Source organism: Palaemon carinicauda, chromosome 27 (assembly GCF_036898095.1).
Source record: "Palaemon carinicauda isolate YSFRI2023 chromosome 27, ASM3689809v2, whole genome shotgun sequence".
Lineage (NCBI taxonomy): Eukaryota > Metazoa > Arthropoda > Malacostraca > Decapoda > Palaemonidae > Palaemon > Palaemon carinicauda.
Genome location: NC_090751.1, coordinates 48,659,053 through 48,686,636, shown reverse-complemented (window position 1 = coordinate 48,686,636; position 27,584 = coordinate 48,659,053). Strand labels below are relative to the sequence as shown.

Here is a 27,584-nt window from a genome sequence, read left to right as displayed (position 1 = left end):
AACAGCAAAACTTCTGAAACTATAGGAGAGATAGCTGGGGAGGCAGCTGAGTGGAACTAGTCCTCTCATCAAAGGAGGAAGTCTCTAAAAGCATTGTCTTTGCTGATCAGGATGGCAGTGTAGGAACAGTTATGTTCAAACTGTTACGATGATTGTTTGCCAGGGACCCGCCATAGATGTTATGCTAAGGTATTCCAAGATATTTTACCCTCTGTCTGGAAGTCCCAAAGAACTATTTTTAATACATCTTAATCTACAAAGATAGATGTTTTAGTGATTCCATTGTAGGAGGGTAAAAAGGGACAATAATTATTGACACCTGTCGGTAAAGGGTGTCGATTAAAAGGGTTAAAAGAGCCTAGTATGAACACTTACATGAACACCTGGGGAGTGGTAACCAGTCCAAAGCACCAGGCCTTGAATTGGTAACTACCTTTCATGAATAAAAAGTGAAGAAAACCTCCTGTACGACAGAGAGAATGGATCCAGGTATAACGGGACAGAGTGATGATCATTTTTATGACGTGCCGTATGCTGCTAGCAGTAGCTGGCCTGAATGGGGAACAAAGCAGGAAGACCAATGCCTGGTCTCCAATTCCCTGTCAATTACAAAACTGTATCTCATTTGTAAGAGTAGACTGTACGAGTCCATAAGCCTTCTTGGCAACGCTCATGTTAAGTCTGTTCCTGCCAGTAGGGGGCGAGTTTTGGTAGATCCTCACAAGCAAAATCGGCAAGTAGATCTGGAAGTTGTCACTCTCCATACTGACCGGCATGTACTCATAGAAGCTGCAGGAAGTCACTGAATTCTGTGATCCTTTCTGCTTTTCCTTCTTCTATCCCTCCAACAGGAAGGCCAGGTCACGGGTGAATGGACAGAGCACAGCCCAAGCTGTTCCAGGGGAGGAAAAGCTTGGAGTAGCCGGATGGACGTATGGGTCACCAAGAATAGTTATCCTTGAAGGGACTGAGCCCATAACGGTAATTGATCGGCAGAATAGGAGACCTGTTTGCATGTTCTTTCACTATTACTGCCATAATGTCATTCCCACTGTAAGAACTGGGCTGCAGATGTCATACCAATGCATTCTGTAAGAGCATCTGAATACTACATGAAGAAAACTTCATGTTTGGCATTTGATCTGATTAAATGCATCTATTTCCTCGTACAGTTCCGGAGACCTTAAAAAACCCCGAGCCATAGTGAAGTGCATCAAATGAACCTCAATGTAACTTGGAGGAGGACTTAGGGGCGGTCTTACTGTCATTCGGCTCCCTGTGAGGAGGGAGATATTCCTCCAAAAGAGATGGTCTGGTGGCTGTTTCCTTCCTGGCAGGTCGTTGATCCTCTCTTGCATAGGGGATCACTTCCGAATGGGTGATCTTCTTCGGGGCTGGACGGAGGTCTGAGGACCACCTTGATGGGAGAAAGGTGGAAAGAGCCCGTCTGCTAGATCTGCCTCGGAGATTAAGAGCCTCGACAAAGGTGACAATGTGCTGTAATGTATCTTCCCGAGGAGGAGTCGGGTTCTTAATCTTCCTCCTCTTTTTAGCCATCAGTACCGGTGTCAACAGCACCTGTGAAAGATCTTCTGACCTACCCAGTTCCATTGCTCCCCATTTCTTCTTGAGGGGGGAGAAAATATCTCCTACGAAGCTGGGGTGAATATATATACCTCTTTCTGGGACCAGATGGGAGCGAGGCTATGGAGTGGGTAACTGATATTACCAGGGGAATCCTTGTTCTGCTGGCCATGGACTGCATCTTTGTGAGGACTCAAGCAATGGCTTGAAGTGCTGCATTGACCAGTGTGTCCAACCAAGAGGGCTCCTTCCCAAATGCCTGCTGACTGTCCCTTAATCTCGATGAATCAGTGCTTTTCCAAGATAGAACTAGCTGTCAGGGCTGTGCCTTCTTTGAAGGTTCCCAGACCTAAGGCTCTTGATCCTTCAACAGGCTCAGATCAAGAGCCTTAGGTCTGGGAACCTTCAAAGAAGGCACAGCTCTGACAGCTAGCTCTATCTTGGAAAAGCACTGATTCATCGACCTGGAGGGATGCTTGAGCTTCGAGGGTTTCTCCTTGTGTGGGAACAGAACCAGGCGTCTCCCATTTAGGGGTTCCTAGGTTGTTGACACCTGTAACTCCTCTTGTAGGAGAGGGGATCTCAGAGGACATGCATAACCCGGAGGAGGGAGGAAAGGTGTCGTCTCCACGGTGCACACGCCCACACTGATGTTCACGAGCAGAACTAGAAGGAGGAGACAAAATAGGGTGGTCATCTCACCTTAGCAAGTGACGCTCCTTACCTGGTGAGCAGTTGTTACGTGCCGGCAGGTGTCTATGAGAAGCAGTCAATCTAGGTGACCAATGCGTTGGAGAACGACGAGGTGCTGGTGAGGTGATTGGCGAGTGCTGCGTTGGCAAGCGCCAAGCTGGTGAAAGCCGGGAAGATGGAGAGCAGCGAGTTCTGGGAGAGTCCTAGGACTGGCGAGCGGTGAGCACGAGCTGGATGACAGCAAGACAGCTGGTAAGAGACAATGGCCCGACATATTGCAAGAGGAGGAGATCGTCTAGTGGGTTGAGGAGGACTATGCTCCCAAAAAGAATGACGATCCTTCCACAGGGATCGTCGGTAGTGGCGAGGTTCCTCAACAAAGGAAACCTGCTCTGATGGGGTCAGAGGAGATCTATGTTAGTCTCTGAAAGGTCTCTGGATCTGAGTCTTCATGGGGGGCCTCACTCGTGGAGGAGAGAGCTGACCACCACAGGAGAGATTGGCCTTGGACCTTGCTCCACCCTAACAGAAGAGTCAGCTCAGCAATAGGGGGAGTGCCGTTTTCAGCGTCAGCAGCAGTAGCATGCGAAGCAAAGGGGGAGAGCCTTCTGCGGACAAGGTGGCCAAAACTTTAGGGTCACCATGGAGAGCACTCATCGGAGACAGATCCACCTTTGAGGAAGCCGATGTCCGTTTCCTCTAAGCACCTAGTTGGGGAAGCTTCAATAATGCCTCCTTCGATGGGGGACCAGCTATACCCAGCAATGACCAGACTTGCAAAATGTCAGAAAAAGAACAGGCACTGCCCAAGGGGAGGGACAGAACCGCTTCTCCAGGGAACTGTCCCTCAATCCCCGAGGTTGACCTAGAGTTAAACCGTCTACACTTCTACTCAACCGACAGACTGATTAAGTAAGAGCTTTGGGAAGAGATCAGGAGGTCAATGAAGAAGTTCAAGGTTTCTTCGACTTTCAGGAAGACCCCGAAGGTGAAGAATTTCGATTAGACTTCTGGCACCAACACCCAAACCTCTCCCACTGGGATGCAGATCCCTTCCGACATTCAGGGCAGGTGCTGTCCTGATCACAATGCTGGCCTCCATAGGACGGACACAGGTGGTGCGGCTCCGTCTCTACAGAGGACATGGGTACGCAAGTGCAGCCCTTGGGTCCAGGACAGGTGCGCATGAGGGCGGCCAGGAAGAATCACAAGCAGTCTGGAAAGAAGAAATAATTAAAGTTCTCAATCAATGGCCAGTCAAAAAAAATGCTAACTAGCATGTTGGGTGATTATCCCTCGCTAAGTCTTATGGCTCGTCTTTCAGCTTTGCCAAAAGTTATATCCCTATAAATAGCGAAAGTTTGTAGAGAGTAACGGAACAAACTAAAATTAAAAAAGCCAGTTGGTAGTACCAGGAGTATATCTGAACTCTACGGAAGCTGAAAAAAAGGGTGGATACTCAGTCTACTGGCTGGGAGACAGAGATTTCCCACTACCCACCAGTAACTATCGACGACTCATTACGAATTTTTACATCGGAGTTTCAGCAAAACTGAACACACTCCTATTAAAGGATGAGGGTTTGTGTTTGTGTATGAACAAATGTTAGTAATGAGCACTAATGCTTACCTAATGAAATCATTCGGTGCTTTGAACGTTACTGTCTTGCAATAGAGACACTGGTGCCATCCATGACTTGCCGCCACTGACGACGATCCTAAGCCACTACTCACCTCAGTCATTCCGTGAGATCATGATGTAGAAATCTGGAATAGATAACATAATGACAATGAATTTTAATAAGTGCATAATATCACAATTTTTTTGTAATTTGTATTTTTCCTAACATACTTACCGAGAAACACTTTCTTAGGAGTTACTGGAACCTCCTCTCAAATGACCAGAGTTTTGTGTAGTTTACCCTACTCCCATTTTCTATTGTGACCTGCCTTACGGAGGAGAATGTGACCCGAAGGCAATGCCCAGGGTAGGCCGCGTGTTTTTTAGGCTGACCTCTCCAGTAAGTTTTATGTAAGGAACAATACTCGAGATCAGTGAGGCAACTGGGGGACGGTTGGGGGGGCCATAACTCGAAAGTGTTTCTCGGTAAGTATGTTAGGAAAAATGTTATTTTTATAATAAAATAAATTTTTGAATATACTTACCCGGTGATTATATAAGCTGCAACTCTGTTGCTCGACAGAAAACTCTACGTTAAAAATCCGCCAGCGATCGCTATACAGGTAGGGGGTGTACATCAACAGCGCCATTTGTCGGGCAGGTACTCAGTACTCAATGTAAACACAGAACTCAATTTTCTCCTCGGTCCACTGGGTCTCTATTGGGGAGGAAGGGAGGGTCCTTTAATATATAATCACCGGGTAAGTATATTCAAAAATTTATTTTATTATAAAAATAACATTTTTCAATATTAAACTTAGCCGGTGATTATATAAGCTGAGTCACACCCAGGGGGGTGGGTAGAGACCAGCAATAATTGTTTACATTATTATGAGCTAAAGATTTTTTATTTCATTTTAGCAGTTATTCAAAATAACAAACATAAAATAAATAAGTACCTGGTAAGGAAGTCGACTTGAACAATTACTCTGCCTTTTTAAGTACGTCTTCCTTACGGAGCCTCGCGATCCTCTTAGGATGCTGAGCGACCCCTAGGAGCTGAAGTATCAAGGGTTGCAACCCATACAACAGGACCTCATCAAAACCTTAATCTAGACGCTTCTCAAGAAATGACTTTGACCACCCGCCAAATCAAGTAGGATGCGAAAGGCTTCTTAGCCTTCCGGACAACCCAAAAATATTAATAAAACATTTCAAGAGAAAGATTAAAAAGGTTATGGAATTAGGGAATTGTAGTGGTTGAGCCCTCACCCACTACTGCACTCGTTGCTACGAATGGTCCCAGAGTGTAGCAGTTCTCGTAAAGAGACTGGACATTCTTAAGATAAAAAGACGCGAACACTGACTTGCTTTTCCAATAGGTTGCGTCGATTATACTTTGCAGAGATCTATTTTGTTTAAAGGCCACGGAAGTTGCGACAGCTCTAACTTCGTGTGTCCTTACCTTCAGCAAAGCTTGGTCTTCCTCATTCAGATGGGAATGAGCTTCTCGTATTAACAGTCTGATAAAATAGGATAAAGCATTCTTTGACATAGGCAAAGATGGTTTCTTAACTGAACACCATAAAGCTTCAGACGGGCCTCGTAAAGGTTTAGTTCGTTTTAAATAGAACTTAAGAGCTCTTACAGGGCATAAGACTCTTTCTAGTTCATTTCCAACCATACGATAAGTTTGGAATATCGAACGATATTGGCCAAGGCCGAGAAGGCAGCTCGTTTTGGCTAGAAAACCAAGTTGTAGAACATGTAGCCGTTTTGGATGAGAATCCGATGTTCTTGCTGAAGGCAAGAATCTCACTGACTCTTTTAGCTGTGGCTAAGCATACCAGGAAAAGAGTCTTTAAGGTGAGATCTTTCAGGGAGGCTGATTGTAGCGGTTCAAACCTGTCTGACATAAGGAATCTTAGTACCACGTCTAAATTCCAACCAGGTGTAACCAAACGACGCTCCTTCGTAGTCTCATAAGACTTAAGGAGGTCCTGTAGATCTTTATTGTTGGAAAGATCTAAGCCTCTGTAACGGAAGACTGATGCTAACATGCTTCTGTAACCCTTGATAGAGGGAGCTGAAAGAGATCGTTCTTTCCTCAGATATAAGAGGAAGTCAGCTATTTGAGTTACAGAGGTACTGGTCGAGGATACGGATACTGACTTGCACCAGTTTCGGAAGATTTCCCACTTCGATTGGTAGACTCTAAGGGTGGATGTTCTTGCTCTAGCAATCGCTCTGGCTGCCTCCTTCGAAAAGCCTCTAGCTCTCGAGAGTCTTTCGATAGTCTGAAGGCAGTCAGACGAAGAGCGTGGAGGCCTTGGTGTACCTTCTTTACGTGTGGCTGACGTAGAAGGTCCACCCTTAGGGGAAGTGTTCTGGGAACGTCTACTAGTCATCGAAGTACCTCTGTGAACCATTCTCTCGCGGGCCAGAGGGAAGCAACTAGCGTCAACCTTGTCCCTTCGTGAGAGGCGAACTTCTGCAGTACCTTGTTGACAATCTTGAACGGAGGGAATGCATATAGATCTAGATGTGACCAATCTAGGAGAAAGGCATCTATATGAACTGCTGCTGGGTCCGGGATTGGTGAGCAAAATATTGGGAGCCTCTTGGTCATCGAGGTTGCGAAGAGATCTATGGTTGGCTGGCCCCAGGTGGCCCAAAGTCTCTTGCATACATCCTTGTGGAGGGTCCATTCTGTTGGAATTATTTGTCCCTTCCGACTGAGACAATCTGCCATGACATTCAAGTTGCCTTGGATGAACCTCGTTACTAGTGATATGTCTAGACCTTTTGACCAGGTGAGGAGGTCCCTTGCGATCTCGTACAACGTCAGAGAGTAGGTCCCTCCTTGCTTGGAGATGTACGCCAAAGCCGTGGTGTTGTCCGAGTTCACCTCCACCACTTTGCCTTGAAAGAGACCTGAAGCTTTTCCATGCCAGACGTACTGCCAGTAGCTCCTTGCAGTTGAAATGCATTGTCCTTTGACTCGAGTTCCATATCCCCGAGCATTCCCGACCGTCTAATGTCGCACCCCAACCTACGTCCGATGCGTCCGAGAAGAGAACGTGGTTGGGAGTCTGAACAGCCAGGGGAAGACCCTCTCTTAGGTTGATATTGTCCTTTTACCAAGTCAGACAAGACTTTATCTTTTCGGAAACCGGGATCGAGACCGCTTCTAGCGTCTTGTCCTTTTTCCAGTGAAAAGCTAGATGGTATTGAAGAGGACGGAGGTGTAGTCTTCCTAGTGACACAAATTGATCCACGGATGACAGTGTCCCTACCAGACTCATCCACAGCCTGACTGAGCAGCGTTCCTTCTTCAGCATCTTCTGGATGGATAGCAGGGCTGGGGGCTGATCGTCTTGTTGTTCAGCAACGTCCTCATCAGAGGGTTCCTCATCCGAAACTGATGAGGAAACGGCAACGGAGTGGGTAACGTCTGGCTCGCTGAATCCGATCGCACTGGTGGATGCGTGACGGAGCCGGACGCAATATCATGGAACTGCTGCACAGTCTGTGAACTGTCAACAACCATGAGTGCGCGAGGAAGCACAGCGTCGACCCGAGACTGTCTAGACCGTCTGGGGTGTGCAGTCAACACCCTACCGGGTTGCTGAGGATGACGCACTGCGTCAAAACAAGTCACCTCTGCTGGTTGTTGAACGTCCTGAACGTCAACAACCACCTCCGAGCGTCGCTTAATGTCAACATGCGGCTGGCAACCCACACTGGGTCGCATCGGTGGAGTAACCACCTCAACTGGCAGACGTGAGTAGGTTACCTCAGTGTCAACAGGGCGCACAACCGACCGGTTGGAAGGTTGTTGGCCAGAAGGTTCTTCTCCGCATTTAAGTCCTCTATCAAGGACGCAAGCTTGGACTGCATGTCTTGCAGCAAAGCCCATTTAGGGTCTACGGGAGCAGGTGTGGCAACAGACGGGGTTAGCGACTGAGGCGGAACCGTTTACCATCCCTGAAAGCCTTGTTATGCGTGACATAATAGAACAGCAAAACTTCAAAGGCTCGACAACAGCTGTGAAGTTGACCTGTAAACAACTTGGAGCGTCTCCTGGCTAGGCGCCAGGGAGAGTCTACCAGAATTGAGAAGTCTATCTGGGCAGAGGCATGAACTCCCAAGCCAAGAACTTCTCTCGTGTCATATCAGACTCTCGCTCTATAAACCAGTTTAAAAGAAGGGAAAGCAAAGGCTGTATCCCCAAAACTCCTCCTGGTGAAAAACCAGTCGCCTAGCCAACGTAACGCTCTCTAGGAGAGCGAGAGAGCACTCACTAGCTTAAAAACAACGGCTTCGAAGTAGCTAGGCCTAGTGTAAGCTCTGACGTTTAGGCGAACGAGGAGCAGCAGTTACAAAAAGATCCGGACGAAGATCCTTAAAAAAATCATCATGATTTAATTAAAGTCCATAGGAGGCTAAGCAGCTTTAGGCTCCTCTCCATCTGACAGAGTCCTCAAGGGAATATCAGTAGGAGGGAGAACAGCAACTTCCTCATCTACAGGAACCTTGTCCGATAAAAGCTGAGTCTCTTACTGGTGCAATAGTAACGGACCAGAACGCAACGTCATGTAACTGCTTGACAGTCTGTGAACTGTCAACAACTGAACTGTCAACCACAACAGGTGCGTGAGGACGCACAGCGTCCACTCGAGACTGCTTTGACTGCCTAGACTGAGCAGTCAAAACAACTCTAGAATGCGGAAGTTGACGCACAGCGTCAAAACAAGTCAACTCCGATGTTAGTGAACGTCTTGAACGTCAACAGGAGCATCAGCCAGTGGCCTAACGTCCAAATGCGGCTGAAAAACCACACGAGACCGCATCGAGTGTGGTTCTAAACAACCTGACTGACGTGACTAAGCTACGCCAACGTCAACAGTGAGCACAAAGGAACGTTAGGTTGGCTGAAAGCCAGGATATCGATGAGATAAACGGCTAGACTCAACAGACTAATCGGCAGAATAGTCTTCCATAAGGGAGGCAAGCATATACTGCATGTTTTGCCATACAACCCCTTAAGGATCAACGGAAATGGTTGTGGTAATAGACGAGGGTAACGTCTGTGACCGCAACACTTTGCCTACAAAAAAAAGACTCTCGGAGTCTGTGTTACGCTTTTGTTAGGCGGCGAGCAGTTATCCGATGACTGCATAGGGTCAGAGCTGTCCTAATGGCTGTAACCAGGACGCTGGACCTGTCCTGAAAGGACTGACTTTCGCTTAAGGGCTCCGAAACCTTGTGACAGGTTTCTTATGCGAAAAGCCTACGGATGGCGAGGAGAAACAACGTCTCTCTCGTCTTATGGTAGGGGAGATCTTGGTAAGATACACCCGATACCATAGAGGGAAAAACGTCTGTTCGTTGGTCAAGGCCTCTCGAACCCATAAGTCGTTTGACATTACTTCTCCCCTGGGCTTGGGAGCTTGTAAGAGGTCCCGGACTAGGTGAACGACAGGCACGAACAGACGAACCCTCGGACGCAACACTGTAACACTTTGCGCCTCGGACGCAACACTGTAACACTTTGCGCATATCACTTTATCACTTCGATTTTCTGTTTTGCACTTATTTCTACCTGAAACACGCAATTCTACCCTTCATTAAAAGGTAGTAATTGCGAAATTAGTCGTATAATGCAAGCTCATAATACCAGCAAAAAACAGAAAACATATTTTAAGATAAAAAGAAAAATCAGTGGCTGGGAAAGAGACTAAACACTAGTTCATATAACTACGTTTTCAATCTCTCACCGCACATAGCCTGGGGACGAGAATAAAAACCTAAAAACGTTTTATCCTTCCTCCCCGTACAGCGACTAGGGACGTGAGTAACACGAGAACATCGTTACCCGCTTGAACGGAACGTTTTCTCTCCTCTCTCTCCCTCCGTCTCTATCTCTCTCTCTCTTTCTCTCTTGATTTCGCACCTAAGAGAAGAGCCCAATTATATATCGTCAAAAAAAAACATGTTATTTGACTAAAGGAAAAAACTGAAAGGTTTTTCAAATAAAAAGTTCCTTTAAATTAGAATTTAAAACATTTAAGCTAAGAAAGAATGAACAAAACGTCAGAATTGATTTACTCTTACTGCAAAGTGAAACCGTGATACACTCTCTCTCTATCGTAACGATAGAGCGCACGTTGAACGTCCTGAACGTCAACAACTGCGTAGCATAAAAAACTAAACGTTAGTTCATCTTTGAAAACAGTACGAAAACTATCAAAGAAATTCTTTCATAAAAAATTACATTTAAAAAGTTTTAAATCCTTTGCTCTTTAAAAGCTAAAGACGATATAAAGGGCTCAACGTTGATTAACTTCGGTTTCCAAGTTAGGACCGCCTACTCTCAGGAAAGTTCTATATAAACAAAGCATTAAAATTTATTTTTTTTATATGTTTATAAAAAATGGAAAGTTAATCGAAGAGGCCTAATAAAGGCGGAGAGATATAAAATATATATATAGGAAAATCTATAACGTGATAAGATAATTACTAAAAGCCTAAACACACTTCCGTCTAAGGGAAGGGTCGGCCATTTAAAAGTGAAAGAAAGTCCATACTCTCTTTGTCACCATAATTAAATCTATCCAAAACGAGTTCAAGTTTTAAGATGAAGATAAAACACCTGCATAGCGAAAGCTCAAAACTAGAATAGTGTACTTCACCAAATAGTTGTGAAAACAAATCCAGTTAGCAACAGCAAATTAGTAGGTCTTGCCGGTAGCCCGACAGAGAGAAAATTGAGTTCTGTGTTTACATTGAGTACTGAGTACCTGCCCGACAGATGGCGCTGTTGATGTACACCCCCTACCTGTAAAGCGATCGCTGGCGGATTATTAACGTAGAGTTTTCTGTCGAGCAACAGAGTTGCAGCTTATATAATCACCGGCTAAGTTTAATATTGAAAAATACAAATTACTAAAAATTTGTGATTTGTTCCGACACAGAGACTTACCTCGAAACACTTTCTTAGGAGACTTACACTTTAGGAGGAGGGAGTGCCTTCTAGACCTAGACCCCGATGGACAGTAGGATAAACTACATAAGGGACTCATTAAGTGTGTTATAACACTTACCCTTCCAAATATTCCTTGTTGTGCTTGATGTATATTGGCGATTCTTGAGACTTGTCCCATGAGCGATAGTTCCAAGGACGACTAATAGTATGAGAAAAAGTGGGAATAAGGCGAAAACGAAAGATAAGCTTACTTGTGTCTAGATCATTTGTGAATTCGCGATTGAGCCTGGGGCTTAAGCCGTCAAACCTGATGTAGGGCTGAGATGACAGGCCCGATCGAAAACCCATCCAGGGACTTCCTTGTACAGTCCTTGAGGTAATGAGCGGTGAATGTCGACTGGTTAGACCAAGTTCCTGCTCGTAGGACCTGAGCTACCGACATGTTCTTCTCGAATGCTAGGGAGGTACTTAGATCCCTAACATCGTGAGCCCTAGGTTTTCCTGGTACTGAAATCCCCTCATTTGAGTAGGCTTGCATAATTACTTGTCTAAGCCAAAACGAAACTGTATTCTTGGAGATGATCTTTTTTGTTTTACCCCAGGAAACAAAGAGGTTCTTAATAGACGGGCGGAGCTTAGCCGTTCTTTTAAGATACTTCCTAATTACCCTGACGGAGCACAATTTCAAGTCTTCCTGGTTGCCTTCATTTGGGATTGCAGGGATGGTAAAGCTCTCAAACCTCGGGTTCTGTGTCTTGGCGACGAAGGAGGGGACAAACTTAAAGGTTATCTCCTTCCATCTTCTACAGTGCTCCACCTCATACGATAATCCATGTAGCTCGCCCACCCTCTTAGCTGAGGCTAATGCTAACAAGAAGACCACCTTGAACTTGAGATTCTTGTCTACGATGTCTTTTAAGGGCTCGAATGGTGGTTTTCGGAGCATATCCAGAACCCTTGCCAGGTCCCAATTCGGGATTCTAGGGGCAGAAGGGGGGCATGACTGCTCGAAAGCCTTGATGAGCATGGAAATATGTCTGGAAGAACCTAAATCTATGCCTTTCAGGAGAAAAACTTGACCAAGGGCAGCTCGAACTCCTTTAATTGCCGGGACTGACATGGCCAACTTATCCCTGAGATGGACCAGGAAATCCTCTATAATGGGCACGGATGCTTCTAAGGGTTCTATCTTCTTGTCCTTGCACCATTTAACGAACAACGTCCACTTGGATTCATAGACGGCCGTGGAAGATTTCCTCAGGTAAAGGGACATCCTCCTAGCTGTCTTGCTGGAGTACCCTTGTCTTTTCAGGAGACGCTGGATAACCTCCAGGCGTGAAGACGAAGGGCTTGTGGGTTTCCGTGGAACCGCTGAAAATGTGGTTGTCTCAATACGTCTGGATTGTTGGGAAGAGGCCAGGGAGGGAGAGTGGCGAGACTCTTTAGGTCTGCGAACCACTCTCTCTCCGGCCACCAAGGCGCTACCAAAGTCATCTTTAGGTTGGTTGCTGCCCTCACCCTGTTGAGGACTTGTCTTATTAGGGAGAAGGGGGGAAAAACGCACACGTCTAGGCCGTCCCATCTGTGTTGAAAGGCGTCTTCCATTGCCGCCTTTGGGTCTGGGACAGGAGAACAGAATACGGGGAGTTGTGCGTTCAGCCTTGTTCCAAACAGATCCATTACTGTGGACCCCCACATCTGAATGACGTAGCTTGCCACTTGTGGGTGCAGGGACCACTCCGTCGCTACTACTTGTCCTGTTCTGCTGAGGCCGTCTGCTAGGACGTTCTTCTTCCCTTGAATGAATCTTGCTGTCAGGATGATTTTCTCCTTTTCCGCCCATTCCAGGATCTAAAGGGCCAGATCGCACAACTCCTTTGATCTCAGTTCCCCCTCCTTTACGTATGCTACCACTGTTGCATTGTCCGACATCAGGGCCACCGAATTCCCTTTCAAGTCTTCCTTGAAGTGTTTGCAGGCTTCCTGGACCGCTCTCATCTCCAGGACATTGATGTGTAGGGATTTCTCGCTTTCTGTCCAAGTCCCGTTCGCTGTCTTTTCCCGGAGATGCGCTCCCCATCCTTCCTTCGATGCATCCGTAAACAGAAGGATTTCTGGAGGCTGGGCGTACAGTGGCATCCCTTTTAGAGTGTGTGACCGATCCTGCCACCACTCTAAGGCTTGTCTGGTCTCTTGCAGGACTGGAACCACTATGTCCAGGGAACTTTTCTGGTTCCACTTTTCCTTTGAGTTCCATTGAACCCTCCTTAAGTTCTGTCTCCCGTGTGGAACTAGTTTCTCTAAGGACACCAGATGTCCTACCAACCTCTGCCAATCCTTCGCTCTTCTGGGATGACCTAGAAGGAAGGGACGGAGAACTTGGTCCAGGTTGTTTAGCCTGTCTATGGATGGGAAGGCCTTGACCTGTTACGAATCCAGGACTATTCCTAAGTAGGTCATTCTGTTGGTTGGAGTCAACTGAGATTTCTCCAAGTTGACTATGATGCCCCAGTTTTTGCACAATTGCAGGAGGTCTTCGCCCTGCTGTTTCAAGTCTTCCTCTGAGGACGAAAAGAGTAGCCAGTCGGTATCTGATAAGTCGAATCCTCCATTCGTGGGCCCATACGGAGACTGTCGTAAACACCCTCGTGAATACCTGGGGAGCCGTTGAAAGACCAAAGCACAGGGCCTTGAATTGTAAAACCTGGGCACCCCACTTCACCCAGAGAAACTTCCTGCTTGCTGGGTGAATAGGTACCTGGAAATAGGCATCCTTGAGGTCTATTGAAATCATAAAGTCTCCCTCCCTCAAGGATGCCATAACAGTTCTTGGGGTGTCCATTTTGAACGTGATCTTGCGGATATATTTGTTGAGGGCTGACAGGTCTATCACTTAGTCTCCACCCCCTGTCGCTTTTTCCACCAGGAACAGGCGGCTGTAGAACCTGGACCTGGGAACTTCACTGTTTCCAAGGCCCTTTTCTGCAACATCGTCGCAACTTCCACGTCCAGTGCTGCTCTTTTCGCCGGGTCCTTGGGAACCAACCAGTCCGCCTGACTTGCTGGAATTAGTGGAGGCGGGTCTTCCAAAAAGGGAATCCTGTAGCCCTCCTTCGCTACTGTTACTGTCCACGGATCTGCTCCGTGGAGCTTCCATGCTTGCCATGAGAGTTTGAGGCATCCCCCTACCTGAGGCTTGGGCAGGGGAGGGGGGCCTCCCACCTTATCTCCTACGGGAGGATCGGCCCACTCGGCCTCTTCTGGAGGATGAATATGAACTCCTGTAAGTTGGGGGCGTCGAAGAAGGTCCCCTACCGGAGGGATTTGTTGACTGAGGCCATTGTCCAGACGAAGGTTCTCGCCTTCCTTGCGTCAGGGCGGAACGCGCAGTCGCGGGCGCTTCCGCCATGGGTCTCTTGAAGACGGGGCGCCGGGCCGTCTGAGGTTTAAGCACAGAGAGTTCCCTCTTCTTGGCCATTTTATCTGCTAACTCTTCCGCCTTCTTGGTGGGAATAAGATGCTCTCCCCAAACGGAGATGTTCTTCAGTGCTTTCGCCTCTCTGTCGGGGATTTTCATATGCAGGCTCTTGACCAGGCCGTCTCTTCTCCGCAGTACCCAGTTCGCGGAGAGAGCTAAGGACTGAAACGTTACGAACTTTAGGGCGTGGCTACCTGACCCCAACAACTCGTTCAGAACCTCACGTTTGGCCGGCTCCATAGAGTCTGTTGGGATCTGAGTGCCCACTAAGGTGGTGGCCCACCAGTCCAACCACGATGCCACATTAACTAAGTCCTTAGACATCTCCTCCATCATCGCGGACTCGGACTGGAAGAAGAAGGTGGAAGCTGAAGACGCCCTTTCGTCCGAGAAGCCCTGGCAAAGAATGTCCAGGGTTTCCTCTGTCTTGCACGCCCCATTTGGTCTACCTTCCAAGGTGTAATATTTACTTTGGGACCTCAGTCCCTGCAGGAGTTTCACCGCACTATAGCCTCTGCTGGAATCGCTATTGCAGGCTATAACTCTGTCTATGTGGGTCCTGCCAATTCCCACGTTTTTGGCCACCGGAAGGGATAACGAGGACCTCTTCTTGGCAGGTGCGGCTAGGAACTTGTTCAAGTCCGAGGTCCACGCCTCCTCCTCTTGTGGGACGGGTTCCACCAGGCTGTTGTAGCCTCTAATCAAGGCGAGTACCTTCCTATACGCGGAGTCCTCCGTCGCCGACGTCGTCTCGCCGTCCACTTCCTCCGTCCTGCGCTGGGGAGAGGCATGGTCACGGGCACCTCCGTATTGACGAGACCCTCGGCTCCTTCTTTCCTCGTCGCCCGACGTTTCCCTCTTCCTCGAAGTTCTGGCCGACGGGATGGGCTCTTCCGTGAAACAGTTCGACGGAGGTGCCCGTCCCAATCTATCATCTCGATGGGGGGACCTGTCGAGGCTGCCCATCCTAGGAGACGACTCCCTCCTCTGGGCGGATTGAGTGTCTCTAGGACGGGGCTTAAGCCTACAAGCCGAGGCCCTCCGCTCATCGGCTGACTCCCTGGCGAGGCTCTTGGAGGCCCTTCTAGGAGGACTGTCTCCTGCTCGCTCAGGTATCAAGCCTGAGGACTTAGATAAGCCTCTCAGCTGGTCGTCAGGGACAAATACCCATGTCCCTTGCGGAGAGCTTGGTCTCCTGCTCTTGCTTGGAGGGGAACGGGGACTTTTCCTGTCCTGAGATCCTGTGGGAGACCGCGAAGGGGAGTTCCTCCTCACAGACCGATCTCTCTTCCTCCTGTGCCTCCTCCGACGTTCTTCACTCGACGAACAGGACGAGTCTCGTCCCGATGAGTCTGACTTGCCTTCGTACCTCGACCTCGTACCAGACGGTGGTTTTTTGGGGCTACGCCGTATTCCTGACGTAGAGGGAAGACAAAAACTCTCCAGAACTGATGCCTTGGTCGGTATCCACACAGACGAACGAGCCATGAAGGGGAAGGACTCGCTAAGGCCCTCCTCCATGTCCAGTGGGGACCTCAACGGAGTCCTTGGTACATCCCATGCCAGCGGATCCTCTTGCGGGGACTCTTCTCTGCAGACGGCACTTTCCGTAGCTGAAGCACCTGAGACATTTACCCAGGAATCTGGTGATAAAATGGGAACATTATTAGCCCACATGGGGTCCTCCGACGAGACGTGATCCCTACGTGCGAGAGCCGCATCCCTCGGACCCCCACTCACCTACAGGCGCCTAATCTGCCATGGACAAAGAAGACTCCCCCGCAACATCACTCCCCTGGGAAAAAGGCACCATCTTTTTACACTTCATCGACTTACCTCGTCCCCTACCCTGGGTAGAGGAAGAAGAAGGAACTCTATCTGATCCCTCTCCTGCCGAGGTCGCAGGGGAAGACAAGCTTGTTTTCCTAGGAGACCGCTTCGAAGCCTTCTTCTTCTTCGTGCCGAATTTCACTCATTGGACCTCACTCCAATCGACACATTCGGGACACGTGTCTGACGGCGAACACGCTTTGCCCCTACACGAGGTACACAACGAATGGGGATCCACATCGGGCTTGGACAAGAAAGACCCACACGATTTCCCGGCTCTAGGGCCAGGACAACGGCAAGAGTGCTCCATAGCACAACACAAAGATCGCTAGACACAAGTACAAAGAAAATGGGAAAGCACTGAAAATGCCAGTAAAAGCACACAGGAACAATAGTAAAAGAACACAGCTAAGGCACTATTCACTCGTGAAAGAATCAAGACCATGTGGTAACCACGTGGTCACGAACACAAAGGGGGTCGCACAGAGAATTGAGGAGCGGCATGTGATAACACGACTCGACCAGGAAACTTACTGGAGAGGTCAGCCTAAACAACACGCGGCCTACCCTGGGCATTGCCCTCGGGTCACGTTCTCCTCTGCAAGGCAGGTCACTATAGAAAATGGGGGTAGGGTAAACTACACAAAACTCTGGTCGTTTGAGAGGAGGTTCCAGTAACTCCTAAGAAAGTGTTTCGAGGTAAGTCTCTGTGTCGGAACAAATGGTGATTACAATACTGTATCTGAAAGTATTTTTGTAAACCACAATCCCATTAGCATAATTATGTTTTGACATATTTGAATGCAAAAAATCTAATCACACCACCTAACATTATTTCATATTTCATTCTTGAGTGTTAACTGACAGAGTTATCATTGTTGGCTTTATTGTCTTCCTGGTAAAAGCAGTTTGCACTTCTCTTACACACCTTATGAAAATATTTTGAAGTGCTCTATCTCTGCAGCAGTGTAGTTCTGGCCATATTCCCAAAAAAGGAATTTTAGCTAATTTTACTACTGGGTTACTCTTAGCAACAGAGTTCACCTCACTACTCTCCTCAAAGCATGCATATACTGTACCCTATAGTCAATAGCCTACCCCTATTTGGTTTCCTATACTACTTTCTAGAAACCATAACCTGTTTTCACTTATCTGCTCTTCATTCTGTTATTTCACCTTATAAATACTTCTAAAACATGACAAATTCGTAGATAATTCGTATTTTTCCTAACTATACAAACCTTAACTATTTAATAGGGGTACAGTATTACTTTCGGCGTAGCTGAAATGACGAGCCATTAATTATTAACGAGGGTTAACTACCCATACCGCAGGTTAGCGGGGGGTAGGAAGGGTAGCTTGCTACCGCTCCCCCCTCACACACCTGTGATTGAGATCACTTTGCTTGGAGGTAGGACTTCAAGGGGGATATGGCTGGCGGGTAAGTTTGCTTAAATAGCTAAGGTTTGTATAGTTACGAAAAATACAAATTATCTACGAATTTGTCATTTGTTCCGTAACTGGAATACAAACCACGCTATTAGGAAGGGTGGATGTCCCAGCCAATCTGGCTTTTGACTTCTACCCGGGGGCTCCTTATCTGGATGTGTCAGCACTCAAGGAGTCCCTGCGCCTCGCTAAAACCTTGCTACGTAAGGTTTGCGGCCTACGCAAGCTGTGTGTTGAGGTATGTAGAAGTGTGAAGTGTAAAGTTATTCCGAGTTCTTTAGAAGGAAAAATTGTGCACCAGGACTTTCCCAATAACACCCAGTCAGGGTAAGGGGACGCAGCAGTATTAATCTTAATACTAGGTACACAAGGGAGCATGGTTTAACCGGCAGTGGTTTGAGGTCAGCTGTGCAGAGAACCCAGGATGCTGCTTTCCCCAAGAGAAGGGAGAATGAAGAGAGGAATAAGGGCCACTCAAACTTTTTCATTCATGCACACTAAAACCGGGTAACAATGCCCTCAACCTTCTGCTACTTGTCCAATAAGGAGCTTGAGGTTTTAAACCAGCTGCTGTGCAGCCGCCACAGGACTGATAGAGAACGTATCAAGTCTCCTTTGGGTTACGTCTTACAGGTAGAGGGATGTGAACGTGATCTGACGCTTCCACATCCCAGCTTGAAGAACCTGCGTCACTGAATAGTTTCTCTTGAATGCCAGGGACGTAGCTATGCCCCTGATATCATGAGCTCTGGGGCGACGTGATGGCGGAGGGTCTGGATTCAGTGCATGGTCAATGACCCTGCGAATCCACGCTGAGATGATGTTCTTGATGACCCTCCTCTTGGTCCTTCCTGTGCTGACGAATAGTGCAGGCACACAAGGACGGGCTGCGGCTGTTCTCTTAAGATACAGCCTCAAACTCCTCACTGGGTAAGAGATGGTCTGGGTCATCTGTTACAGTACGGAGACTAGAAATCTGGAAGGAGTCGAATCGAGGATTCGCTACTCCTGGGTTCTAAGTCTTAGCAATAAACTCAGGGACGAAGCTCAATGGTACCTCTCCCCATCCCTTGAATGGGCGATGTCGTATGAGAGACCATGAAGTTCACTGACTCGTTTGGCCGAAGCCAAAGCTAGCAGGAACACCGTCTTCCAAGTCAGGTGGCGATCTGTTACCTGGCGTAATGGTTCATAGGGAGGTCTCTTAAGAGACCTGAGAACTCGAACCACGTTCCATGGGGGAGGTCTCACTTCTGACTGAGGTAAGCTAAGTTCATAACTCCGTATGAGTAAAGAAAGTTCTAGCGATGAAGAAATGTCCATTCCTTTCAGTCTGAAGGCGAGGCTTAAGGCAAATACACGAGGAACTCAGCTATTGCTGGAATAGTGGCATCAAGTGGAGAGATACCCCTTCCACGACACCAACCACAGAAGACTTTCCACTTTGCCTGGTGGACTGCTGCTGATGACTTACGCAGGTATCCAGACATCCTAATCGCAACTTGTTGCAAAAATCCTCTCTGAGAGAGGAGATGCTGGATAGTCTCCAGGCGTGAAGTCGTAATGAAGCAACGGCTTTGTAGAATATATTGGGATGTGGTTGTTTGAGTAGATTGTGTCGTGGAGGGAGTTCTCTTGGAGGCTCCGTTAGGAGTTGCAGAAGGTTCGGAAACCATTTTGCGTGGTGCCATAGCGGAGCTATGAGGGTCATTGAAAGATTAACCGATGTTCAGGTCTTGTTGAGTACCCTCCTCATAAGACAGAACGGGGGAAAGACGTAAACGTCAATGTTGTCCCACCATTGTTGGAAAGCATCTTGCCAGAGAGCATTGGGGTCTGGGACTGGGGAATAATACAGCGGGAGCCTGAAGTTCAGGGCCATTGCGAAGAGGTCCACAGTCGGAGAACCCAACAAAGTCAGGACTTTGTTGGCTACTAGATGATCCAAAGATCACTCGGTACTCCCTACCTGAGATGCTCTGCTCAGGTTGTCAGTGAGCACACTCCTTTTGCTCGGAATGAAGCATGCCGATAGTGGTATCGAGTGGATTTCGGCCCATCTCCGTAACTCTACTGCTAGATGGGAAAGTTGCTGCCGAAAAAGTACCTCCTCGCTTGTTGATGTAAGCCACTACTGTGGTGTTGTTGCTCATCACCACCACTGAGTGGCCTGCCAGGAACTGTTAGAACTGTTGAAGGGCCAGAAAGACTGCCTTCATCTCTCGGAGATTTATGTGGAGGTACTTTTCTGACTCCGACCAGAGGCCTGAGGTCGTGTGGTGCAGCACATGGGCCACCCACCCTTTTTTTCTGAAGCGTCTGAGAACAGCATCAAATCCGGTGGGAGGACGAGAAGGTCCACTCCCTTTCATGGGTTCTCGTCTGTCACCTACCACTGGAGGTCTGTCAGTTCCGCAGGTCCTATGGGGATCTGGATGTCCGGAGAGTCGTGAGCTTGATTCCACCGGGACTGGAGTCGCCACTGGAGGGATCTCATCCTGAGGCGACCAGTGGGAACTAGACGGGCCAGCGATGAAAGGTGACCGAGGAGACGTAACCACGATTGAGATGGAAGTTCTTCTCATCTGAGAAAAGGTCTTGCGACCTTTCTCAGCATTGTTATCCTTTCGTCTGATGGGAAGGCTTTGTGGAGATTGGTGTCTATGATCATGCCTCAGAATACCAGTCTCTGAGTAGGAAGCAGAGAAGAGTTCTCAAGATTTACCATGATCCCCAGACCCTGGCAAAGTCTCAGAAGTTTGTCTCGGTGTTGAATACTGTACTACCACTAGAGAGTTACGGCATCTTTTGACTGGCCAGACAGTACTACATTGGATCCTTCTCTCTTGTTACGGTTCACTTTCCTTTTGCCTACACACACAACATGGAATAGTCTGGCATATTCTTTGCATATTCTCCTCTGTGCTCATACACTTGACAACAATAAGATTACCAAACAATTCTTCTTCACCCAAGGTGTTAACTACTGCACTGTAATTGTTCATTGGCTACTTTCCTCTTGATAAGCATAGAAGACTCTTTAGCTTTGGTAAGCAGCTCTTCTTGGAGAAGGACACTCCAACCAAAAACAAACTATTGTTCTCTAGTCTTGGGTAGTACCATAGCCTCTGCACCATGGTCTTCCACTGTCTTGGGTTAAAGTTCTCTTGCTTGAGGATACTCTCGGGCACAATATTCTATCTAATTTCTTTTCCTCATGTTTTGTTAAAGTTTTTCTAGTTTATATAGGAAATATTTGTTTAGGTGTTGTTGCTGTTCTGAAAATATTTTATTTTTCCTTGTTTCACTTCCTCTCAGGGCTATTTTCCCTCATGGAGCCCTTGGTCTTATAGTATCCTGCTTTTCCAAAGAGGGTTGTAGCTTACCAAGTAATAATAATTAGTTTGCATAACATCTACCTGGTTCCTTGGTCACACAGATTAAAGATAGATGATGAGTATTACCTTGAAAAAATATCCATATCTTATAAAAATATACGAAAAAATATGTTACAGTGAAATGACCACTGAAAAATTTTAATACAACTTTTTTCTATCTGTATGCTGTTTTTTATCTACCAATGTTATACAAACGTAAATAAAATTGGTGGATTTTGTAGAAAAAAATCCATTTGAATGTAATGAACCTAAAAAATTAATACAAGAATGGAAAATAATGGTGAAATATTTGCCTTTGTACCGCGATATCATTGCAAATTCTGGTGACGTTTTGTCGGTGCTGCAGGCTTCCCGCCTCTCATCATCAAAATATTCCGTTACTCATGACGAGAAGTTCTAATTATTTCCTTCGTAGCTCACCTTTATTTCGCGTCTTATCTACTTGGTTCTTTGGTAACAGACCGATGATTAATGGAAGGCTATAATTTCAGTGAAAAATTATCCACTCTGTGTGAAATAAATTCTAAAATACGAATTGAATCTTTAAACCACTCTCAATTACCCTATATGCTGATTTTTTCTTACACATATTAAGCTCCCGTACACATAAAGGTTAGAATAATGTAGAAACAATCCTTCTTGTCATAGGGGTCTTACATTATAGAAAAGATAGAGAGTAATGCTGGGAAGTTCATTATAATGTAAAAAAAAAAATTACTGCAAAATCACTTGACACTCCAGGTGCACCTGTTTTACGAGCTCATGTTTGTTCTTGATTCCAGACAACAATTTTTGTAACAAAAAACACATGAAAATAACAATTTGTATTACCTGAGAATCCCTATGCATTATTCATTCTTATAATATTCAATGTTATCACCAAATTATGCAATATGGAGTATTCTTTAAAAATTTCATTCATCTATAAACTGGCATCTGTCCTGAGCCTATCAGCCACTCCTCACCAGATGTGTAATCACTTACAGTGGTAAGTTTAAAAATTATATACTGTATTCATTCATAAAATAATGGTACAGTACTCCTAGTGTTTGGGAAACTTTGTTACAGTCTGTAATATTTCACCATTATTTTCCTTCCATGCATTATTTTCTTAGGTTCATGATATTCAAGGGGATCTTCAATACAAAATCCACCTATTTTCAGTTACGTTTGCATAACATTTGTTGGTAAAAAACGGCATATAAAAGAAGTCGTATTAGATTTTTTCAGCGTTCGTTTCACTTCAACTCGTATTTTTTCATAAACTTTGAGATACGGATATTTTTTCAAGGTAGCACTCATCATCTACCTTTAAGCTGTGTGACCAAAGAACCAGGAGGATAATACGCAAACTAAGAGGTATAAAGCAAAAATGAACATCATTTACCACGGACAAAAGCAGTGTTTTGCTTCGTCGTCGGTCAGCGAAAGGGGAGAATGCCTGATCTGATTGCCTATCAGCGACCAGCTTTCAAACCGTGCTTCAGCTCCATTTGCCAGCCAGGATGAAACAGACTATAGAATAAGTGGAGCCTTTGTATATCAGTGGCCAGTTCCTCACACGTTCATTAAAAATGGACAATAACATCACCTAACCTTACCCACAAGTCGTGTCCTTACCTACTTACCTAACGGGGGATCTAACGGCCCCTGCGAGCACCCCCTTACACTGCCGTATTCTAGGACACAATAATACATACAGGTGGCCGCTATCATACTTACACCCGGGATAAGTTAGGTTGCTGAGGAACATGAGGTGTTTAGGTTTAATAGTGACGGTGCACGGGTAACTATATAGATTTACTCGAGAAGGAGAAATTTACTGTATTTTATCACCTTGCTCTTTATACAGTCTACATTATTAGCTTTGGTAGCCTGATTACAATACTCACCACTAAAATTAACTATATTTTAGGAAATAAGTTATCTCAAGTCATTGTGGTCTGTTTATTTAAGCTGTATTTATGTCTAAATACTATACTGGCCAGCATAGGTTTAGGGTAAGGACTGCGGTTGTCAAGCCCTGGCAGCACAAACCTCTTGTCTGTATCAATTAGTAATCAATTTAGAAAAGCTTTATCTGCCAATATTTACAACATATAAAATATTAATCTGACGCAGAACATAAAACAAACTCACAACAATATTTCTGGTGTTATGACAAGGATGGTGTTGATGTTGTTGATTATTCTGCCAGCTGACGAACCTCCAGCTCACCTGCTAGTTCTGTACATCGAAAATCAGGATTAAGTTTTAATGTAATAAAGCTCTACATGATGGTTTACTCGATTTCGATTGTGTTTAAATGAAATATATTTAATTTAGATTCAGATATATTTTCATAAAATCACTAGATATGTTTAACCACAAATAAAGAATATATATCATTGACCAATGTTAGCACCAAACTTTACTTGGTTGGAAAATCTAGCTTATTATTCTTGATTATTATTAATGTACTTTCCTTTTGACTTAAAGCTCAAATAGTAAACACCAATATTACTCATTTTTTTGTTTAATAATTTAGAAAGAAAATATCTGTCATATTTTACTGAATATCATCGGGGAGCAAGGGCCCAAAGTGTAAACAGAATAAGTACTACATGCGTATTTATGTTGTTTTTCTCACCAAAATCCAATTTATGTTTCCTTTGTGTATTTGCTACTATTTATATATGTAAATGTTTTAGCATCCTATTTTTATTCATAGTATTTTCTTCAAATCTATAAGGAACTGTGCGTTGATTAGTTATTGTATTAGTTCTTGAAGTACTGTGCAATGTATTTGTATATCATTGTCTTATCAACTTTCAACCTCTGACTTAATATTATTGTCCTCTGAAAGCAAAATAGTCAAATAAGATACAGTACCACAAATCAATGAAGCTGCATAATACAAAAACTTTGCGAGATATTTCGTTTCGTCATGATATTTTCCATATTGGTTGCAGTTGTTACCATGGAAACAGACGTCACATAGAGTACTAACAATGTCCCTGGATAAGAAACTTACGGAGATATTTGCATTCTTTCAGGATAAGGATAAAAACGTAGTAAATGTTAAAGATATACCGACGATCATCAGAACTCTAGGTAAGAAATTAAACAATTTCCTCGTCTCCTTTCTGCCCTGACAATGTGTTTTCCCTAATGGGCATCGGGACTATAGCTGCTGATTTTACGTTTGCAGAAGAAAATATTTTAAGTTCTGAAATAAAGGCTCAAGACAAAGTTCGATTTATTACTTTCCAGTCATTGTTTACTAGGGAATTAACACTTGGCATTACATATCGTACTTGACACAGCTTTTAACTCGGACAGGAACAGAAACAGAACTGTTTTCCGGCAAAATATCCAGTTATATTCTTTATTTCCTCTTTATGCTTCAAGAGACAAAAACATTGATGTCTAGTACATGAAGATCTACTCGAACATTTTTTGTTATAGGTCTATTAGAATTGGTGGTTTGTGTATGAAATTAGCTAGCTTTTATGCCAGCATGAACTCTTTTTCCATGCAATCGTGTGTAACTATCGAATGCGTATTTTATAACTAGCTCAAAAAATCACTCAAATGTCATGGGATAATTGTGATGATTAAAATTATTATCAATGTCCATGGTATACAATATCTTTTCAGTAGTGCTGTTTTTCATCGTTATAAAAACTTAAAGACGTTTGAATTTATTTGTCTGAGTATATTGTGTATAAATTATTATTAAAGACACTGATACTTGTGTTGCCTACACCTGACCGGTAGGGGTAAATACAAATCGAGATACAGAAATTTGTGTTAACAATTGTTTTATTTCATCTTAAAATTGCACAGGAAATTAGAAAAACTAGGACTTCTCAAAAAATGCAAAAAACAATCAATCATTGTTTGAATACAAATGGCTACATATGGAACATGTGACTAATAATAATAATAATAATAATAATAATAATAATAATAATAATAATAAGTCTACCCGACAGAGGTTATTTGAAAATAGTCAGAGATATCCTATCATTATGAAACTAGTTTAAGGGAAATGATTTGTTACTACCATTGCGTGTTTACATTTGCACAAATCAAGTTAATGAAATGATGACCATTCTTATATAAAATCATATCTTATAAAATTCTTTTCGAATATTAGTAATGATATGATCTTTTATATAAGCAATTAAAATTTACCCATTTAGTATAGGTGGCCTACCAAAGAACATTATCGTTTATACGATGTTTTTACCTGGATTAAATAGTACACAGACTATCACAATCATTCTTGGAAAAAAAAAAACAGAGAGTAAATATTTAAGATCTGGTGGATAAATTCATAAATTAGAAAGAAATCAAAATAATCATGGGGATATTTGCATATATTCTAAACTTCGGAAAACAAATTGAGCTATACTAACCATTTTTTCTTTATCTGTACACACACAAGAAGATGTATGTATGTATATATTATATATATATATATATATATATATATATATATATATATATATATATATATATATATACAGTACTGTATATATATATATATATATATATATATATATATATATATATATATATATATATATATATATATATATATAGCGCTATATATGTATATATATATGTATATATATATATATATATATATATATATATATATATGTGTGTGTGTGTGTGTGTGTGTGTGTGTGTATACATATATAAAGAGAGAGAGAGAGAGAGAGAGAGAGAGAGAGAGAGAGAGAGAGAGAGAGAGAGAGAGAGAGATGCGGTTTATTGTTTTTTAAATAATGTATATAATAAGGATAATATGAAGACTCAAATAAAGGCAAGGCTATGCATACGAACTGTACGAGAACGAGAAACGGAGGAACATACAAAATTTTATAAAAGATAATTACGTAATTCGGGTACAATAGAGTACAAAGGAATTAAGGAGTACAAAACTACAAAGGTTCTCCATACAAGAGGATGTAACAGAAAAAAAATCTCACAATGGCATGAAACAATGATGATCTACCCTATTCGAGACGTATGAGTAATATCATTATATGCAGGGAAATTCTACAAACATGAATATGTTTCATGTACCGAATAATAACAACAATAATAATAATAATAATAATAATAATAATAATAATAATAATAATAATAATAATAATAATAATAATAATAATAATAATAATAATAATAATAATAATAATTTGTTACTTGAAATTCTTATGAATGATCAACTTTACCATCAGAAAGTTGTAATAATACATGTTTTATAACGGAAAAAACATAGTACGAGAGGTGAAAACAGGGAATGCTATGGATTGGCGTAAGTGATGGTTGAATTGGGTGCATATATACCCTTCCCTCGTGAATTTAGATTTCATAGCTGAAACGTGACTGACCAAATCAGTAATACGGTGCACGGACATTGGCGCACATGCACCTTTTATCGTCCACTTGGAATGAAAAAAAAATGTCATGTATTTTCTAAACATACTGATAAAATAAGCTATTAACATCATCCTCATCAGTAGTTGCTAGTCCATCGCAGGCAAAGGCTTCTGATATGAGATTCCACTCGAGTCTGTTTATGGTCCGCATATTTTATCAGCTCGTCAATCAATCGTCTTCTCTACCTTCCACAGTTTCGTCTGCAATCTTTAGGGACCCAGTCAGTCATTATTAATGTCCATCTACTATCTGTCATTCTCATTATAGATCCTGCCCATGTCCATTTCTCTTTCTCACACGTTGTTAGACTATATTTTCTCTTTTAGTTTGCTCCCGTATCCATTGTTTTTTGTTTTCTTATTGTCAGTCCCACCATTAATCTTTCCATACCTCCTTGAGTTCTAACGAGGTTATTTTCTATGGCTTTAGTAAGGCTCCACGTTTCCGATGCTTAAGTTAATATTGGTAGGACCATCTGATTAAATACTTTTTTTTTTTTTTTTTTTTAGAAAGTGGCATTTTACACTTCATAATATGATTTTGTTTACTAAAAGCTCTCCATCCCATGCTTATCCTTTTAATGAGGCTCTCAATTCCTGGGGAAACACTTACAATAATATAACTACCAAAGAATAAATAACAAATACATTCACGCAGTATATATATATATATATATATATATATATATATATATATATATATATATATATATATATATATATATATATATATATATATATATATATATATATATATATATATATATATATATATATATATATATACATATATATATATATATATATATATATATATATATATATATATATATATATATATATATATATATATATGTGTGTGTGTGTGTGTGTGTGTGTGTGTGTGTGTGTGTGTACCAAAATCAATCATCAATTATTCTTTAGATGGTTTATACTCACAGAACATGGTAGGCTACACCTAATCAAAGTTATGTGTTTTTAATGTGATAAACGCTGTGGTGATGCCAATAGTTGTCTAAGGTCACTAGCACGATAGCAGCTTATTTGATAATTAAACAACGACAGTGGACATGCTCGTTAGGTCATTCTAATATCCTAATCATGCCAAA

General features: G+C 43.6%; 3 protein-coding genes across 3 annotated transcripts in view; 1 reads left to right on the top strand and 2 right to left on the bottom strand.

Annotated features, from left to right (window-relative positions):
- Window positions 1-27,584, bottom strand: part of scat (VPS54 subunit of GARP complex scat) — a 205,222-nt gene that overhangs the window by 173,698 nt on the left and 3,940 nt on the right. Inside the window, exons 2-3 of the mRNA XM_068351075.1 lie at window positions 23,180-23,266; window positions 3,907-4,043 (exon numbers count right to left, since the gene is read on the bottom strand). Of these exons, the coding sequence (XP_068207176.1) occupies window positions 3,907-4,019 (113 nt within the window). The 5' untranslated portion in view covers window positions 4,020-4,043; window positions 23,180-23,266. The remainder of the gene's footprint in view (window positions 1-3,906; window positions 4,044-23,179; window positions 23,267-27,584) is intronic.
- LOC137620893 (uncharacterized) lies at window positions 11,187-13,727 on the bottom strand. Its single transcript, XM_068351338.1, has one exon. It carries the CDS (start codon window positions 13,725-13,727, stop codon window positions 11,187-11,189), a length of 2,541 nt encoding a protein of 846 aa, XP_068207439.1.
- Window positions 23,919-27,584, top strand: part of LOC137620717 (dynein regulatory complex protein 8-like) — a 13,382-nt gene continuing 9,716 nt past the window's right edge. The window contains exon 1 of the mRNA XM_068351076.1: window positions 23,919-24,133. Coding sequence (XP_068207177.1) covers window positions 24,031-24,133 — 103 coding nt within the window. The 5' untranslated portion in view covers window positions 23,919-24,030. The remainder of the gene's footprint in view (window positions 24,134-27,584) is intronic.